Raw genomic sequence first — 17,984 nt, 5'->3', positions numbered from 1 at the left:
CGATGTCGCAGCAACCCAGCAAATGGCTCGGCGCGGCGGCGCGGCGGCGCGGCGACTAGAGGCTCGTGTTCCCGCAGATGTAGCAGGGCCCCAGTCCAGAGGGCTGAAGCGTAGGAGAGGCGCCATACACTGCAAGCTTTCTACACGTTCGCTGCCGCATTGACGATGCTTCTGTCTTCTTAGTTGCTTCTTTCTTGTTCAGATGAAAACCCAAAGAGTTAATCAGACGTTTTGAGGCTGGAAGGCATTTGAACGTAGCTCCACCAGAAGGATTTTGATGATACACGATAAAACGTCTTCTCCAATAATGTTGCACTTCTCGAAGTCTTCCTTAATCCTTTGCTTTTACCGACATGACATCAAATTTTTCAACAAAGTCGACTAGTCGTAGAATGCTGTATCCGGACACGCTTGTATGACGATATTGTAGTCTTCGAAGTCTTTTTACCAGCGTTCATCAGGGTATTGTAGACGAAGCTTGATTACAAACTTCTTTGAGTTCCAATTCTGTGCGTCACATGTAGTTGATTTCTTGGTAAGGGCGTGGTGTAGAAGAAGAAAAAAAAAATTTCCGTTTTTGCTTTCTTCGATTCTTCTTCTTGCCGAGACCCGTAGCGTAGGATCCCAACAGTTTTATCCCACTTCTGAGATGTTACAGAAGGTGGGAGAAGTAAAATAATATTTCCACTGTACACAAAGGAGATTGAAACTCTTTCATACAATTTGGGCCACGAATGTAAAAGGATGAAATAAGTGTCAATGAATAGCTTAGATATTATTAAACTTTCACTGAAAATATTATAGAATTTGACAATCTGGAATTAGAGATATACGAGATTTAGTAAAAGTGAGGTTATTTAAGATAACAGCTGATATTACCTACATAATGAATAGCTAATTTTTCAAGTGTTTGATTTTATTATTAAACTTAGACCATTGTTACTATATTGTTACTTTTCGAATTGGATGAATGATAAGATAGAATTCAAATGACTGATGAGATCATGGTAAGTAGGGTAAGGTCTTAACGGTGAAAGAAAAACACCATGAGGAAACCTGTATTCCAGAGAGTTTTCTTAATTCTCTGTGTGTGTGAAGTCTGCCAATACGCTTTGGGCCAGCATGATGGACTATTTGCCTAACCCCTCTCATTCTGAGAGTAGACTCGAGCTCAGCAGTGAGCCGAATAATGAGGGTAAGGTAAGTAAGGCTCAAGGGTAAAGAGTGATAAAATAAAACACTTTATTTAGTTGATTTTTATTCATTTTCAATTATAATTAATATATCATCTAAGAATTGTGCAGGGGGTACTATATTTTCTTGGTACCTAGCCCGACTAAGGTACCATATTATTGACATAACATGTGCGCAGAAGCCTAAAGCCCTTTTGCCTACAATGCAATTGAAATAATCATTCAATATTGCTTCTCTACCTCTGCAAGAGCTGTCAACAAAAACATAAACAAAATAAGTTTTTCGACTAATATGTCTAGACTGTATGCATCCCCAAAGTAGCCATGAGCTATTTGAAGCCGACAGCTCTCGAAGTAGGCTACTGCTGACCTCCCTGCACACTTCTATTAAATAACCATTGTTACCCCTTACATTCTCTCCATAATATGAACGTGCCTGCTTTTTAACAAAGCAAACAACATTTTTGAAACAATTTGATACCTAATGGTATGAGAATTAGTTCACTGTGGGTTAGCTGGGGAAAAACATTCAAATTATCATTACATCCCAGCCTTCAATAACTAAATGAATATCACATAGACGATTATTCTCAGGAACATAATACTTTAAAAAGAGGAACAGCTCTCATATATCCTGGTAATACAATAGTAGGTTCTGGTTGGTTGTTTCTATCTTCTCCAGGCTGGCTAGCAGGAGGTTCAGTTAGAACTCGGGAAGAAGTTGATGGGCCTGAGACTATATGGACAGCAGCCCTGTCTGCAGCCACCCAACAATTATGGCAGATGTGGCTTCCTTGTTTTATCTACAACAAACATACATCACCTTCATTATAGTATTCATACTACACTCTTCTATATTAATATTATAAAGCTGAAGAGTTTGATTGAACGTGCTAATCTCAGGAACTACTGGTCTGATTTGAAAAATTCTTTCAATGTTAGCCCATTTATCGAGGAAGGCTATAGACTGATATATAACTAACTAAACAATGAGGCTGTCACAAACATGCAATATTATCATTTCAAAATCATAAATAACAATGTACATTGGTTTAACTTACAGTTTGAGGCATAATACATTCTTCTATGGCATTATAAATTCTCAGTTCACAAGATGAGCCTGTAGGAAGCAGATGAGTGACTTGTGATGCAACAGAGCGACCACAGCGGAGGCAAACATTACGGTGGCCAAATTGTCTTGGTTGATCAATAGCTGATGTTTGTTCCAGCAAGCTTAGCAAATATAGTCACTGTTGTTTACCTGAAATATTGTGAACGTTTTACCTGAAAATAAAACGGTTATTAAACATACTTACCTTATTTTAAGCCTAATAACAAATGAGAGAGACACCCGTGTTTCTGTCCCTTTCTTTCTCTGTTTCTACCTTCTATTGCCTTCTCTTTCACACATTCCACCACCACCAGCAGAGGTCGCCTTGTCTTTAGTAGGCGCTTTTTGAATCATTACGTCGTTTATAGAAATCACCAGGCAGTGTTTCAATTATTAGGCTTAAAATAAGGTAAGTATGTTTAATAACCGTTTTATTTTCAGGTAAAACGTTCACATTAAACAACTGGACCGTTATTTTAAGCCTAATAACAAATGAGAGACGTGTTTGTTATCGCCTGGTGGTGGTGATGACGTCAATGTGATTAAGATTTTGTCACACTGATATATTGTAAACCAACTTACAGTTTATTTTTAATATTTAATAGTAGCCAATACTGAACTACATATTTAAAGAAATTGTACAAGTAATTTTATTCGCAAAGATGCTTATCGAATGCCAAATTCGAGGTAATGGAATGTAATATCATCATAGTATCAAAGTATCAATTAACCATTTAACCATTGACTGGATCAACTGTGTAGCCGTCACTGACGGGTAGATACGTAAGTCTACCTTTGATTAGTTGTTTTGCTAAATAAAATAATGAGTAAATAGTCGAGTATTGAGTTGATTCTAGAATTAATTTTGTGTAGTAGGGAGTTGTAACTGCAGCTTAAATACTGCTAGGTGAAGCATTACTCCTGACTCCTTTAACATATTCTTAATCCAATCGCTTTGACAATTCGAGAAGCGGCCTACGCCGGACCACATATACTTATGAACACGCTCTAGCAAATTTCTAGTTTCCTTCTATCTAAGCAAGCTTACCAGTCAGACTGCCGAACATCGGGTGAATCTGTTCTTGACCCCAAAAAGAGGTCATAAGGTTAAGTGATTGGGTGTTATGTTACAGCAGTTTTCATTTGCTTTTGGCAGAGTCCAGTCATGTACACGACGTACATAGTAGCAAATAGATGCAATATAATTATATTATCTTGACATGTGCTTGACAAGGGGATCAACGTCCCAAATTGGTGCTTTAGAAATCTTAGGATTTGCTATTGCAATATAATTCAACATACGCTTTACTAAAAGGTGGCCACTAAGGGTGGTCAAATAATTGCGGATCGTATAGACTAGAAATTGCTGATTCATAGGTTAGTATGCCGTGATAGGCCTGCATGAGCTCTGTCTTCGATTTGGACGGCTAATGGTTGGAATCTGGTATAGGCATGTACCTCTAACCGTTCAGTTATGTGTCTTTATAGCTTAATCCCTCTAATTCTGAGAGGAAACTCGTGCTCAACAGTGAGCCGAATATAGGTTGTTAATCGTTTGACGATAAAACAACTTAAACTTAACCGTAGTAAAGTTGCAACAGTCACGGAGCTAGTTACATGGCACTGCTCACTAAATAAACACCTTCCGGTTCTAGGTGCTGAGAGGAGACTCGTGCTCAACAGTTAGCCGAATATAGGTTGTTAATCGTTTGACGATAAAACAACTTAAACTTAACCGTAGTAAAGTTGCAACAGTCACGGAGCTAGTTACATGGCACTGCTCACTAAATAAACACCTTCCGGTTCTAGGTGCTGAGAGGAGACTCGTGCTCAACAGTGAGCCGAATATAGGTTGTTAATCGTTTGACGATAAAACAACTTAAACTTAACCGTAGTAAAGTTACAACAGTCACGGAGCTAATGACAGGGCACTGCTCACTAAATAAACACCTTCCGGTTCTAGAAGAAACACCGATACTATGCTTAGGTATATCTGAACAACGAGCAGCACACATTCGCTCCCCAGCAATACTTCATTAGGCGTTCTGCGACCTGGGCGGCCTGCTAAGCTTCTTGAGTGAGCTCGGTTGGCTGAAGTGACTCCAGTGAGGACCAACATCAAATGGACCGTTAATATATTATAACTAATATCCAATTCACACCCACAATTCCAGATTTCCAGAATCTTCGACACATTACATCAGCTTAAAGTAGATTTGAAGGTCCTGTGGGTCCAGGAAGATACCATAGATCTGTTCTTCAGTTCTGGCCTCTAATATACTATTGATTACCTCGGGGCTATTATTAAAATATGCCTCCGCACATGTTTAGGTGCGACAGAACCTTGGGCATTAGAAATTGAGGTGGAAACACGTCATTGGCTACTCTGCGTGATAGTCCAGAGAGCGATAACTGGGAATTACACAAGCGTTCCGAGACGCAAACAGTACTTGGGAATGCTCAGGTCCCCATTTGGAAAAATTAGAATGGCTGCTTGAGGAAGCGAGTGCCATTTTGGAATTCCACTCAGGCGAGACAAGTGATCTGCTTCCTCGTTGTAAACTCTTGGTACGAATATATGATGAACTGTAAGATGTATTTTGTGTAATTTCAGCAGATCCGGAAGGTAGTAAGGTTCAGCAGTATCTGGGAACTAGTTCGTCCTTCGTTCCGTAAATATGATACCGCAGTTTGGTTGCCAAACTACAAAAGTCGGGCTCAGACCTTGCATTTGTAAAACTTTTAGTACCTACTGCAAGAAATTCCTTTTGACTACAATGAAGATTACTTTTCAACTTAGCCCAATGTAATTTGTCATTTCTCAACAGACGTAATTTGTCTACATGTGCGCCCCACGTAAGATATGACGCCTCGGTAACCATATTATAATGGGTAGGAGGAGGCAATTGGATTGATCATGGATCCTTGTGTACAAGCCCTCATTGCAGTTCCGTAAGAACTGGTTGGGGTGATAGTACGATTTTCCTTGTTGTATGGTTGATTCAGATTCGATGAATCTGGCGTAAATTTAACCTCTTGCGAGGAATGATAAAATTTGCAAAGTTCAACATTCCCGCTGAGCTTTGTAGATCCTTTAGAACGATTTTCGTCTTGTCTATAATCTGGCTGCCATTCCTTCTATTTTCGTGCATATCTTTATGGTTTAGCCGGGAACTCCATAATCTAGGTACTCCAGTATCTGACTGCATTGTGGAATGGGTTTTGTATAATTAGTTTTCCAGCCCAGATGTTTTAATATGTTTACTGAGAGCATAGCATGACTCTCTAGAACTTGGTGACGTTGGTTGACGATCAGATAATCGTCTAAATAAACAAGCACTCATAAGCCTATGTGATTACGTAGGACATTTTCAATTCAATTTGTCACCGACGTGAAAAATTTCGACACCGAACTAAGCCCGAATAGTCAGCAGTTCATTTGCAGTAGGTAGGTAGCAGTTCATTTGCAGTAGTTGTTGTTGCTGGTACAGAAACCGTAAAAACCGTCTATTGGCACGTGAAAGAAATTACGCCTTGTTTTAAGTGTATTTTGAATATCCAATCATACGTCGTATGAATTGGGGTATTTTCTGCTTACTGATTAGTCAGAATAAAGAAGCATAGATGTTTCAATTTCAGGCTTCCAGATTGTGTATGGGTCTAAAACTTATGTTTTCTTTTGGCACAAAGTACATCGGTGATAATCAGCTTTGAGACGGCGGAACCGTCGTCAAAACCCCTTCCAACTTCATCTTTTCTATAGCTTTGCTCATCTTTCTTGAAGGAGACGTAGCTTATGAATTTATTATGTAACACGGCTAAAACTCACGTCATACTACGTCGTAGTATACCTGACTAGTTTCGAAGCCATACGGGGGCTCATGAGCTGGTTCTTGCAACGCGGCACGATACAAACAGATCGAATAGGGCCGCAAGTTTCAGCCGTGTTTCATCATAAATCAATATGAATACCACTTACGATAGCTTAAATTCCAAGAGGCGTAGCTTGTATGCTTTTGTAAATATTGAGTAGATGAAGAAGTTGCTATATCAGAAAAGGTATGCGATCCCGTTAATATGTGATCTGGTACACCTATTTGTTTTCATCGGTCAAGATTCAGGATCAGCTGACCGGTACGGAATCGACTCGGTGAGTCAATATCCACTAGTTTTACCTCTCCTATCCCGGTGGGATGAGGGAGAGCGCAGTGCGTATTGCCGTAAGCATCTCATGGTAAGGTTTGCCGCCGAATTCCTTTCTCGAATTGGGTCTTGGAACATGCGATTGCGTCACATCAGGTTTTTGACTCAGCATATGGCTGTCACGTTTTTGAAGGTCCGTGAACAGTAACATTTCTTTTAGGAAGAAAAAGATAAATATTGATCGGTCTGCGGTGCAGAAACACGATCCATTTCACGCGGGCTTTTCTTACTCCCCCCCCCCGCTTTTTCAAGAGTGACTGTAATTTTTTCAGACTCGAATAAGTTTTGGCATGATGGTGCTATCCCATTACGAAGACTATTAGTGGGAAGCTAGTGCTTAATAAAATATAAAATAGACTATATTCCGAGTTCATTCAGTTCCGCTCTGTGGCCGCAGACCAGCTAAAGAGCATCATTTGATATCAATAGTTTCTAAATTGTCTTTGACTCACGTCAAAAATCTTCGTAGATCCAATTCCAATTGATTATTCAAAATAAAGTTTAAGGCTACAAAATGCTTACTCTACATTGCCCAGAGTGTGAGGTGTCATACCGCTTTACCTCTTTGTTTGCCTCCAAATCAGTAAATCCTGAACTGAAAAAATTCTATACACAAGAATAGCGGACGTTACGCTGATTAATATCGTCAATTTGCAAATCTTCTTTCAGAAAATTGTAAGAGTATTTTAGAACATTAGGATTTACAGTAGTTTTCGGTTCATGTTCACTAGAATGATCACTAATATGTTCACTAGTAGCGGAGCAATAGTGTTTATTGGCCCCAATTTGAACTGGAACTGCTCAGTTCAGCACTTTATTTGTATTAGAACAACGTGATTCCAAAATACCTTTGGTATTCTCTAGATTTTCCATTACGACTTAGTAGTTGTAGGTACCTACCTTAAAATGTATTATAATATTTGTTAACGTTATAGTAAGTTGTACAAAAACCAACAGGTTAAATTAATATTTTTCCGTAGAAAGAACAATAAAATTATAACGGTAGGTCGAACATACGTTCAAAACCATCAATCTAAAAATATAAACTTTCTAAGTCGATCAAAGAAGGTAGAAATATAAAAACAAAGATAAATTACTTTCGAACGGCATCGCCGTTAACAATATTGCAATTTGATTCATAATCGAATCAAATATTCTGAAGAAGTTATTTAATGAAATAATACTTTCATCTATATCATGCATAAAAAATATGAACTTTATGGTGAGTAATAGAAAAAATAACTTTACATACCATAGCACTTGTACTAACACTTGTACACCTCAAATCATTTTTACATACCTTAATAATGGTAGACGCAAACACTTTTAACAAAGTTTTAGCAAAATTAAGTATTCGTTATAATATTTAAAACACTCACAGGTCTTGTCACTTGTACAATTAGCTACCAGTCCTTAGGACTGTGTTGACGGGACGGAAACAACGACGTCAATGATTCAAAAAGCGCCTACTAAAGACAAGGCGACCTCTGCTGGTGGTGGTGGAATGTGTGAAAGAGAAGGCAATAGAAGGTAGAAACAGAGAAAGAAAGGGACAGAAACACGGGTGTCTCTCTCATTTGTTATTAGGCTTAAAATAACGGTCCAGTTGTTTAATGAAAAAATTGTTTATATCAACAAATTCTGTTTACTCTATACTTGGCCCCACCTGTAACCTGCTTTGTCGTGGGCCTACACTGTAAATCCGTCTCCTAAAGGGGAGGCCTGTGTGCAGCAGTAGAATGTAGGGCAATGATGTTACTTAGCTGATTTTACTATTTAAATGTTATCAATCATTGATGGTAAACATTGTAAGGAAAACTATAGGTTAAATTGATAGATGCCAGTTAGCTAATAAATACGCGAGTACTTACAGGCTGCGGTGTACGCCATCGACGAATCACTAAGAGAATCATTTCGTCATTCAAGACTCGTCTGCCTGTGGTATTACAACTAGTTGTTGCTTTTTCCTTTTTCTTTTCTATGCCACAGTTCACACAAAGATCCATGATGTCGATTTCCAATCGATAAGCCGGCAAATAAATCCAAACTAAGGAGCCAAAGTCAAACGTGTAAACAATTAAAGTATTAACAAAGTTTTTTAAACGCATACGCCGGACGCCGGTCGCCGGGACTGCTGTCAGTGTCATGTCACTGTCAACATAGATAAAAATAGAGTCGTAATCAACTCGTGAAACGATTTTGTAAATGAGAATCGATTTTTAGATTTCTATTTATTACTTATATCTCTTGATTCACAGTAGATTAATTTAATTGAACTAAATAGTTTTTAATATTCTTACTATATTTATATCTCCATTAGCCTCTTCTATATTTTTATATAAAATTGATATGCATACAAATCGATTAAAATTATCGATTACCTATTTTATTTTTGATCTTATCTTATTTTTTACATTTCTCATCTTCCTGATTGTGAATTGAGCTGATTTTTTAAATGATTTAGTAGAAAAAAATAACGGATTTTTTAAGCTATCTTTCAACCTATTACAACTTGGGCCCAGAAGTTCCCGTCTCCTTTATTCGATAACAATTTCAGCATAGCTTCCGCTATAATGTTAATATTACACGCTGATGGTAGTATATCAATGAATCTGCTAAACAACCCTCTATTTTATAATATTTGCAAAGTTAGTGTCACCTGTTGGTAGCACGAATATGTTAACAATACAAGTACGTTTTAATAATAGTTCCGGAGTATTATTATACAAACCAAACGTTATAATTCTATCTAAAATACATTAATAATCAAAAGATATTTATAGCGATCGTAAATTAATATTAAAATATCGAAACACAAAGTTGAGAAATTAAATACAAACTAAATCATAACGTGACGTCATAGTTGTCAAGAGTAAAATAACCAATGATGAATTTATATCATGTAAAATAAATAATTATATTTATATCAATAATTAATAATAACCTCTCCACTGTTCGGATTGATAATCATTGTTACTTAATTAAATTTAACTATAATAACCGGAAGTCATAAAAGTATGAAATGAAATGACGCTACTATACGCTAGGCGGCGACACTTATCTATACGAAATAGGCGGGAAGCAGGTACTATTTGTAACACTTCTCAACCCTACTGATTGTCTTTGATTCATAGTCGGCCATTATTGTTGTGTAAAAAAGTCATCTAAGTAAATTTCGAGTATAGAGATGATAATATGATGTATAAATAAGGATTTGGTTAAATAATTTTTTTAATAAAAGTTTGCTAGACATTAAAAAAAATTATTTTATTTTATCACTCTCACTGCTCAAAAAGTACACCGGAGATGAAGTAACATTAAAGCTGTACATGAATAGATTTATTGTTTTATGTAACCAACAAGCTTAACAAATAAATCAATAAATGAAACAACCAACCAACCAGGCAGTGGCGTGCATATGGTTGTCGATCAGGGTATGCACTAGTAATAAAATTAAGCAAAGTGGAAAAATCTGTATTTACTAATGAAGACAACTCTTAGGATATGCAGTACTTTAATGCATGTATGAAGTGCACGCGACTACTTGGAGGCCATTGGATCAGCTTCTACTATAAGAAATTATTGTAATGATGTTAACAATTGTAAATTATAATATTGTATTACTTTTCTAAAAAAGAGTGACTGTTGAGTTTCTTGCTGACTCTCCTCAGCAGAACTTGTCTTCCTATCTGGTGATGAGGTCTGTCTGTCTGTCTGGAGATGGACAAATAGTCAACCTTATTATTTCAAAAGTGCTCGTTTGCAAAACCAAGGCTTAGTTTACAAGCACTGTAAATAAATGAATTTACAAATGTATTACAGCGAGGAAAACAACATTGATTTGGAGTGTTTGTCGCTATTACATAATTATTTTCCGTTCTTCAGTTGAGCAAGATGCTGCTTTATCAGTCGTTTTCCAGCAATTTTGACAAACTTGGGATGACTCTGGATAACTGAAATAGTAATAAAATATGAAAATCCAGCAAATAATTTAATCAGAGTTTTAAAATTGGTTTACTTAGTGGATTTAATAATGTTATGTTATTCCACAATTTATTCGTCGTCATCATCAACCTATATTCGGCTCACTACTGAGCTCGAGTCTCCTCTCAGAATGATAGGGGTTAGGCCAATAGTCCACCACACTGGCCCAATGCGGATTGGCAGACTTCACACACACTGAGAATTAAGATAATTCTCTAGTATGCACAATTTATTACTGTTTTAAAATTGGTTTAGGGTGTGAAAATGTAGCAAACTGACATACAAACTCACAGTTCACATTTAATATTAATCAGGAAAGTAGGATAAATATACTATAATACTTCTATGCACTAAATATTGCTTGAACAAACCATCAACAATGCAAGAAAACCTATGTGCTGTCCTACATCTGACTAGATGTTATGCCTTCTACGCCAGTAATTACACAGTAAATGTACTTTTTAATACAGCAATATTGGTTAGTCATAAAAATACACTGAGCGACACTTCAACACTTATATGGGAAACTACACTCTGTTGTGACTTGACACAATAACATGACAAAAATTATTAAAGTTATACATATTATTTCTTATGAATAATAATCGTTTTTCACATTAAAAATGGATCAAACATTATTTATGCTGCCTGCACCTGCTGTGTACTTGTTTACGAGCATGTTTCAAACAGAATGTATTCGTATTTTCGTGACATTTTATTGACAATTGATCCCAACTATAATAATTTTAATATTGATATTAACATTGATTAATGCAGCGTAAATGTCCTCTTGTATTTACATCTGAGAGCTGAAATAAACTTGCAATTTTTCCGGTTCAGGGTCAACATTATTCGAATTTCGAATTTAACTTCGTGCAAGTTTTATTTATATTATAGCTGTGGTTTGAAAAATTATAATTCGGTTCAAAAAATACTGAAGGTAAACAGAAAACAGACAAAATCAGTAAATTAATTCAATGACATTATCTAATTAATAAAATGAGAATGACATTGACAATTATTGACATCAACAGATTATCTGTCCAAAAGTCAAATCGATGTTGCCATACGAAACACGAAAAATCGAATAACTTCGTATCGATTTCTAATTGAATAATTTTATTACTAGAATAACACGTCATTGTTTTCACCATCTTTTACACGACGCAATGGTTTTTATTGGTTTTCAATAATAAATAAAGTGATTCAAGAAGAAGGTTTATACAAGTAGTTTGTCATGATATTGCGTTTTCGCCCGGACAAAATTGCGGACGCCTGCAATTTTATGTCAATGTATTATGTAAACATTATATATTATCTACAATATGTATACTATTTATACATACATAGAAATATATAGAATTTGATTTAGTTAGATCGGATGAAAGGAAAAAGTTATCGGAAGAAGGGATTGAATATCAACTATTAAGACCACTTTGACTACTTATTTATATCAGCTTAGTATAGCTGTAGCTTGCGCGTTGGCCGATCGTGTAGCTTATATAGAGCTTATATAGAGTATGGAAAAATTGTATAAAAAAGCCGCATTGCACGCGCCGAAGTTACGGGCTTGCGCTACTACTCATATTATATATTATACTAGCTGACGCCGCGCGGTTTACCCGCGTGGTTCCCGTTCCCGTAGGAATGCGGAGATAATATATAGCTTATAGCCTTCCTCAATAAATGGGTTATCTAACACTGAAAGAATTTTTCAAATCGGACCAGTAGTGCCTGAGATTAGCGCGTTCAATCAAAAACAAACAAACAAACTCTCCAGCTTTATAATATTAGTATAGATAGTATTTAAATGGCGTAGTTGGTAATGTTTCTACGCAGTGATCCTAGGTTCTTAATGTTATGCTCGATTATTATTATTATCCATTTAAATATCGATTAAACTAAAAAAATCAGTTGAGTTCTTAGTGGTTGGTTATTGCGAAAAATATAATAGGTACTTTGATATCAAGAAACTTTTTATAATGTCGACTATGCAATGGTTTTTAAAGAGTGAGGCAGATATTATAATCAAAAACATTATAATCTATTACAACTTTTGCTTTTCCAGGTGATTTTGTTGTAGAAAAAGATCGATTATTATTATTCGGTTAAAATATTGATTAAACCAAATAAATCACTTAGCTGGCAACACTGTTCATGTTCGTGTCTTCAAAAATGTCATACAACAACTATAATATTGTCAAATATCGTTGTGAAACTTATTTTTTGGGGAAAGTTATAGCAAACCGCTATGGATAAAGTAATTTATTCATTATTAAACAAAAATTATCAAGTATTTTTTAGTTTTATGTAAAGTGGGGGGCGGGGACGAAAGGTCTGGGCCGGGAATGGACATTCCCCTAATATTTTGTGTTAATTAAAGTTTCTATTTCCGAAAACCATTTCTAAGATTTTTTTCCAAGAGAAATAATTTACATAGGTATAAAAATCAATGCCACTTTTCGTTGTAATTTTAGAATTCAAGACCGGGCTCACCTATCCAAACCAAATGTTTAGGCTTTGTTCGGACTATTTAGTAGATGGCAGTGAAGTTTGCACAAAATCGGTTGTCATTTATCACATTTTTTGTAATAAATGAATTCAGAAGTACGGTGGGGGTAGAGTAGGGGTAGAATAGAGTAGGGTAGGGTAGGGGTAGGGCAGGTGTAGGATAGGATTAGGGTAGGGGTAGGGTAGGGGTAGAGTAGGGTTAGGGTAGGGGTAGGAGCAGGTTAGTGTAGGTTAGGGATAGGGAAGAAGCACACTTAAGTCAAAGCGAACCTTGACCGGGTCCGCTCGTTATTTATAATGTTAATCTTAATAGTAATATGTATTATGTATGTAACTAAAACTATATACTTATTACATATACATACTAGGACTAAATACCAGGTTATAAAACACTTGGAAGTATTTGGCAGTGGTGGCCTCTCACGCCTACGCCTGTGCCAAAGGAAACGAATACCATACTGTAATTAATAAGACCATAAATGGCGTCCAAACGTCGGCAAAGCGTTAGAGCTGGTCGGTGGACGTCTGCCAAGTCTTGGCAAGCATGTAAATGTAGCATTACATTCGCCATAGCCTATTTTACAGCACCCACTGTATAGAAAATTAAGTCTGTAAGTGTTCTTGCAGGTATGTTGGTGTATACACGCCAGAGTGCCGTTCAGTGAGTGCGTGCTGCAGGCGGCCATCTTGTGTTACGAGCGCTTCCCCGCCAACAAGAGGAAGGAGGTCGTGGTGCACTCCCTGTCGAGAGCCGATGCGGAGCTGAGATCTGTAAGTGTAGCGTTCGTTCGCTGTTCGTTGGTCCAATGGAAGGTGGCCATAGGAACACTTTAATTAAACGAGACAACCCTATCGAGTTTGGTCTCATTTAATTAGCCTTGACGAGTACTTTGATACTACATGGTAACCAGGGTCTGATGATGAAGCTGGAAGGTTACCAGAGGAACTCCGTATTTAAACGATGCAACCACATCGAGTTTGGGCCCGTTTTGTTCATCTTGACGAGTACTATAATACTAGCTAGTACCAGTAACTTTTTAGTTCATTTTACGAACAAATAATGAAAGTTTGTTTACGAAAGGTCATTTTTTTTTTTGTGGTGACCCACTACGCAAATCGGTAGAAAACCTTAAATTGTATTTTGTTTTATCGCCGAGTCTGTCTGGGTCCCCGGCGCTGTTTGTAGTGACTTAATTATGAACCCTGTGCAAGCCACTGCATACATTTTCCAGTGTACAGTAAAGTTCCTGATCGCCGAATCAGTCCGCGCGGTCCCCGGCGCTGGGTGGCTTCGGCTGTGGCGCGATATGTTCGACGATGAGGACGGCAGGGACGCGGTGGTGGCGGAGTGCTGCGACCTGGTGTTCGCTGACGTGCTGCGCTGCGTCACAGATGTGCTGCACAGCATTGTGGGTGACGAGGTTTGTTTACGCACTTGTACTGAAAATTTATTTTTTTACTCCCATTTCACAAAGCTATCAATTCTTAACAGGTCGTTTGGTAGTGTTTATTATCACGGGTAAACCGTGCTACAAAATTTTTTTTTGGCCACAAAAATGCAGGTACGCCGAGATTAAATCTAATTCCGTTTACGTTTTTGTTTACTTGAGTGGGATGTGACCGAGAAACGTTAGAGTTTCAAGTGGCACGTTAATTGAGGACTCATTTATGCGGTTTGTCTCGTGTCTTCTCTGACTGAAGTGTGACGTATGACATAGAAGCGAGAGAGGTTCAAGTTTTTTTTGGAGTTTACTCCTTAAGAATCGATTTTTTATATATAAGGCGCCCGGTATGAGAAAAATCCGAGGGGTAAAACCAACTGAACTAACGAAAAAGTGTCACGTTTTTGGTGCGCACCTTTAGTGCGCAACTTTCTAATTTAGCTGTGAGTGTATTGAGACGTACATAGGGTATGCTGTATAGGCGACTATACCTATATACTATATGTTATTGGGCTTGTTTGTTTCTATTAGTGTCGATGTATTTATATTGCTATTTTTTTTTTAAATAAATTTTACTTCAGTCTCAAGTACACTCGTTTTTATCTAAAACAGAAATAACGAAATTAATTACATAAATAAATATTATAATTCAGGTAAAGGACATAGCACCGAACCCCGAACCAGCGGATCCAGTGCGAGACTTCTTCACCCGACTGGCCGGTTCCGACGGCGAGGTCGACTGGCAGGAACTGAAGGAGATCCTCGACTACGCCATGAGAGAGGGTAAGTACACACACTTAGATAAACTGAGCCTACTTGAAATAAATGAATTTTGAATTATTTTTTTTTAATTTTGATATAAGTGAAATGGCTAAAAAGCAAAGACTTTATACTATAGATATGTCACGAGCGCTTACGCGCTTAACAACTTACCTTTTACACCATGTTTTATGGGGTTTACTCCTTAAGAATCTATTTTTATGTATAGTATGAAAAAAATATGGACAGTAAAATTCGATGAACGAATGACAGCGTTACGTTTTTGTGCGCAACCTATACTGCGCACCTTTCACCGTGAATTTTTGATAGCGCACGCCGCGGCCTGCTGCTCCTCGGTTGCGCACCTATCTCTGGTCAGGCGCAGATATTGAGACGTACATAGTGTATTTAGATAGTTGATCTGGAAGAGTAAACTCCATTTGTGCGTCGGAGCTGACACACTTTTTTTTTCTTTGTTTTTTGTTATATGTATCTGCAATCAGTCGACAGGCTAGAAGCAGATTTGGTGAAGGTACTTGGTGGTGGCTTTACCAGACAGGAAGACCATTGTCTTCAAGTCTGCACAGAGTCGAGCACATCAGCTCGCTTGAATCGCTTGACTCTTTCCACAGTTGATAGCCCGGAGGCTAGTGAATTGGGATGTTTCAGCAATCGTTTTTTGTGTTTCAGCTTGTATTTGTGTATCTATACTAATATTATAAAGCTGAAGAGTTTGTTTGTTTGTTTGTTTGTTTGATTGATTGATTGAACGCGCTAATCTCAGGAACTACTGGTCCGATTTGAAAAATTCTTTCAGTGTTAGATAGCCCATTTATCGAGGAAGGCTATAGGCTATATTATCCCCGTACTCCTCCTACTGGAACGGGAACCACGCGAGTGAAACCCATGATGTTGGAATTCCATCTGGTTGTCGAGGAGAAATCGGTTCAATAATTTTTTAAATAGTTGCATTTTTTATGCTGCTTAAAATCAAAGAAAATCGCACGTTTTAGGACTTGCCGCTACACACGTGTGCCGTTGAAGCAATGCTTCTTAAGTTCTCCGAAGCGCTACTGTGTGCGCCGGACACCCTTGCTGACAAGTGTCCGCCGCGAGACGTGCTCACAGCGCTCGAGGTGAGATACTATCATCGTCAGCCGATGAACAACCACTGCTGAACACGCGCCTCTTGTATAAATCGTCTCCAAAGAGTAAAAGAATCTTTTGTAGGTTTGGGTGTACTCTTCTATAACAAGATCCCCAAGATTGTGATGGACCTGCCAATGCATAGCTTTAAGCAATGTGTTAAAAAACATTTACTTAGTCGAGGTTACTACAACATTGATGAGTTCCTTAAAGATAAAAGCGCTTGGAGGCCATTGGATCAGCTTCCACCTTCACACAGGAAATAAAACTATAAGAAATTGTAATTTAATTGTTATCAATTGTAAATTATAATACTGTATGACTTTTTCAAAAGAATCTTCTCAGCAGAACCTGCCTTCCGAACCGGTGGTAGAATCTTTACAAATAGTCAACTGACGTGTCAAAACTGCTTGTAAACTGAGCCTACTTGAAATAAATGATTTTTGATTTGATTTGGTTTGATTATCTATACTTATAATAAATCTGTAGAGAGGTCAATTCTGTACATGAAATATATTTCCAAAATAACTATCAGGGGGTGATTAGTGATCGATACTGATGCCAAAAATGCAATCAGTAAAATTTTTGTCTGTCTGTCTGTCTGTCTGTCTGTCTGTCTGTCTGTCTGTATGTTCTTTATAGAAACAAAAACTACTGGACGGATTTTAACGAAACTTGGTACAATTATTCTACACACTCCTGGGCAGGTTATAGTATACTTTTCATTACGCTACGATTAATAGGAGCAGAGCAGTGAAGAGAAGTGTTGAGAAAACGGGAGAAGTTACTCAATTTTTTAAGCTTCCGTCGCGTGTACAGCCTTAATGGTTAAAGCTACATAGAAATCATGTATGACGGAAATGTTCTTCTTAAAATTATCTATAAAAACACAACAGCATATATATGTCTATTTTTTATGGTTGACTCACAATAACACGTGTAACTCCCGATAGCTTAGCAGTTTGGAGCTTTCTAATTATATTTGTCTACTCTTATGTTTATAACACTCATCACTCATCCCTAACTAAAAAAGTTTACATTATTACCTATTCAATAAAAAAAGAATCATAAAAATCGGTAAAGAAACACCAAAGTTATACAAGAAATACGCTAAGCCATCGCGCGTGAATACTAATTCATGCTATATGGCTTATTTTTGTGTACCTAACGGTTGCCGCGCTCGACGCGACTCGCAGGGGTTGGGGGGGGGGGGGGAATAAATAAAGATAGGGGTAGGGTAGGGTAGGGATAGGGTAGTGGTAGTTGAAAGTTTACAACGAATTTCACGCAGACGAAGTCGCGGGCGTCCGCTAGTATTGTAATAAAAGCTAAAGCCAAAACATATTTCTTTTTAATTTTTTGTCTGTCTGATTGTCTGTCCATGTTTTTTGTTGACCGGTTCACAATGTAACTACTGTTTAAAATAAAATGAAACTTGGCACTATTTGAGACTAGCTGCGTCCCGCGGTGTCACCCGCGAAAAATAAGTACACGTACCCGTAAATTAATCTTAACTGCAAACTTATTCATTATTCTCATATTCATCGCGTACGTTATAGTATTTTATTAATCTTAGAGATTCCTTAGAGAATCTTATTTTATTAATCTTAGAGATTAATAAAATTGATAAAAATT

General features: G+C 37.4%; 1 protein-coding gene across 1 annotated transcript in view; it reads left to right on the top strand.

Annotated features, from left to right (window-relative positions):
* The window catches only part of LOC128199845 (uncharacterized), a 30,390-nt gene extending 13,589 nt beyond the window's left edge, over window positions 1-16,801 (top strand). The window contains exons 4-7 of the mRNA XM_052891024.1: window positions 13,630-13,773; window positions 14,235-14,423; window positions 15,098-15,227; window positions 16,217-16,801. Of these exons, the coding sequence (XP_052746984.1) occupies window positions 13,630-13,773; window positions 14,235-14,423; window positions 15,098-15,227; window positions 16,217-16,245 (492 nt within the window). The 3' untranslated portion in view covers window positions 16,246-16,801. The remainder of the gene's footprint in view (window positions 1-13,629; window positions 13,774-14,234; window positions 14,424-15,097; window positions 15,228-16,216) is intronic.
* The last annotated feature ends 1,183 nt before the right edge of the window (window positions 16,802-17,984 follow it).

The sequence above is a fragment of the Bicyclus anynana genome, unplaced genomic scaffold (assembly GCF_947172395.1).
Source record: "Bicyclus anynana unplaced genomic scaffold, ilBicAnyn1.1 scaffold_40, whole genome shotgun sequence".
In the NCBI taxonomy this organism is placed as follows: domain Eukaryota; kingdom Metazoa; phylum Arthropoda; class Insecta; order Lepidoptera; family Nymphalidae; genus Bicyclus; species Bicyclus anynana.
This window is presented reverse-complemented; position numbering and strand designations above follow the sequence as displayed.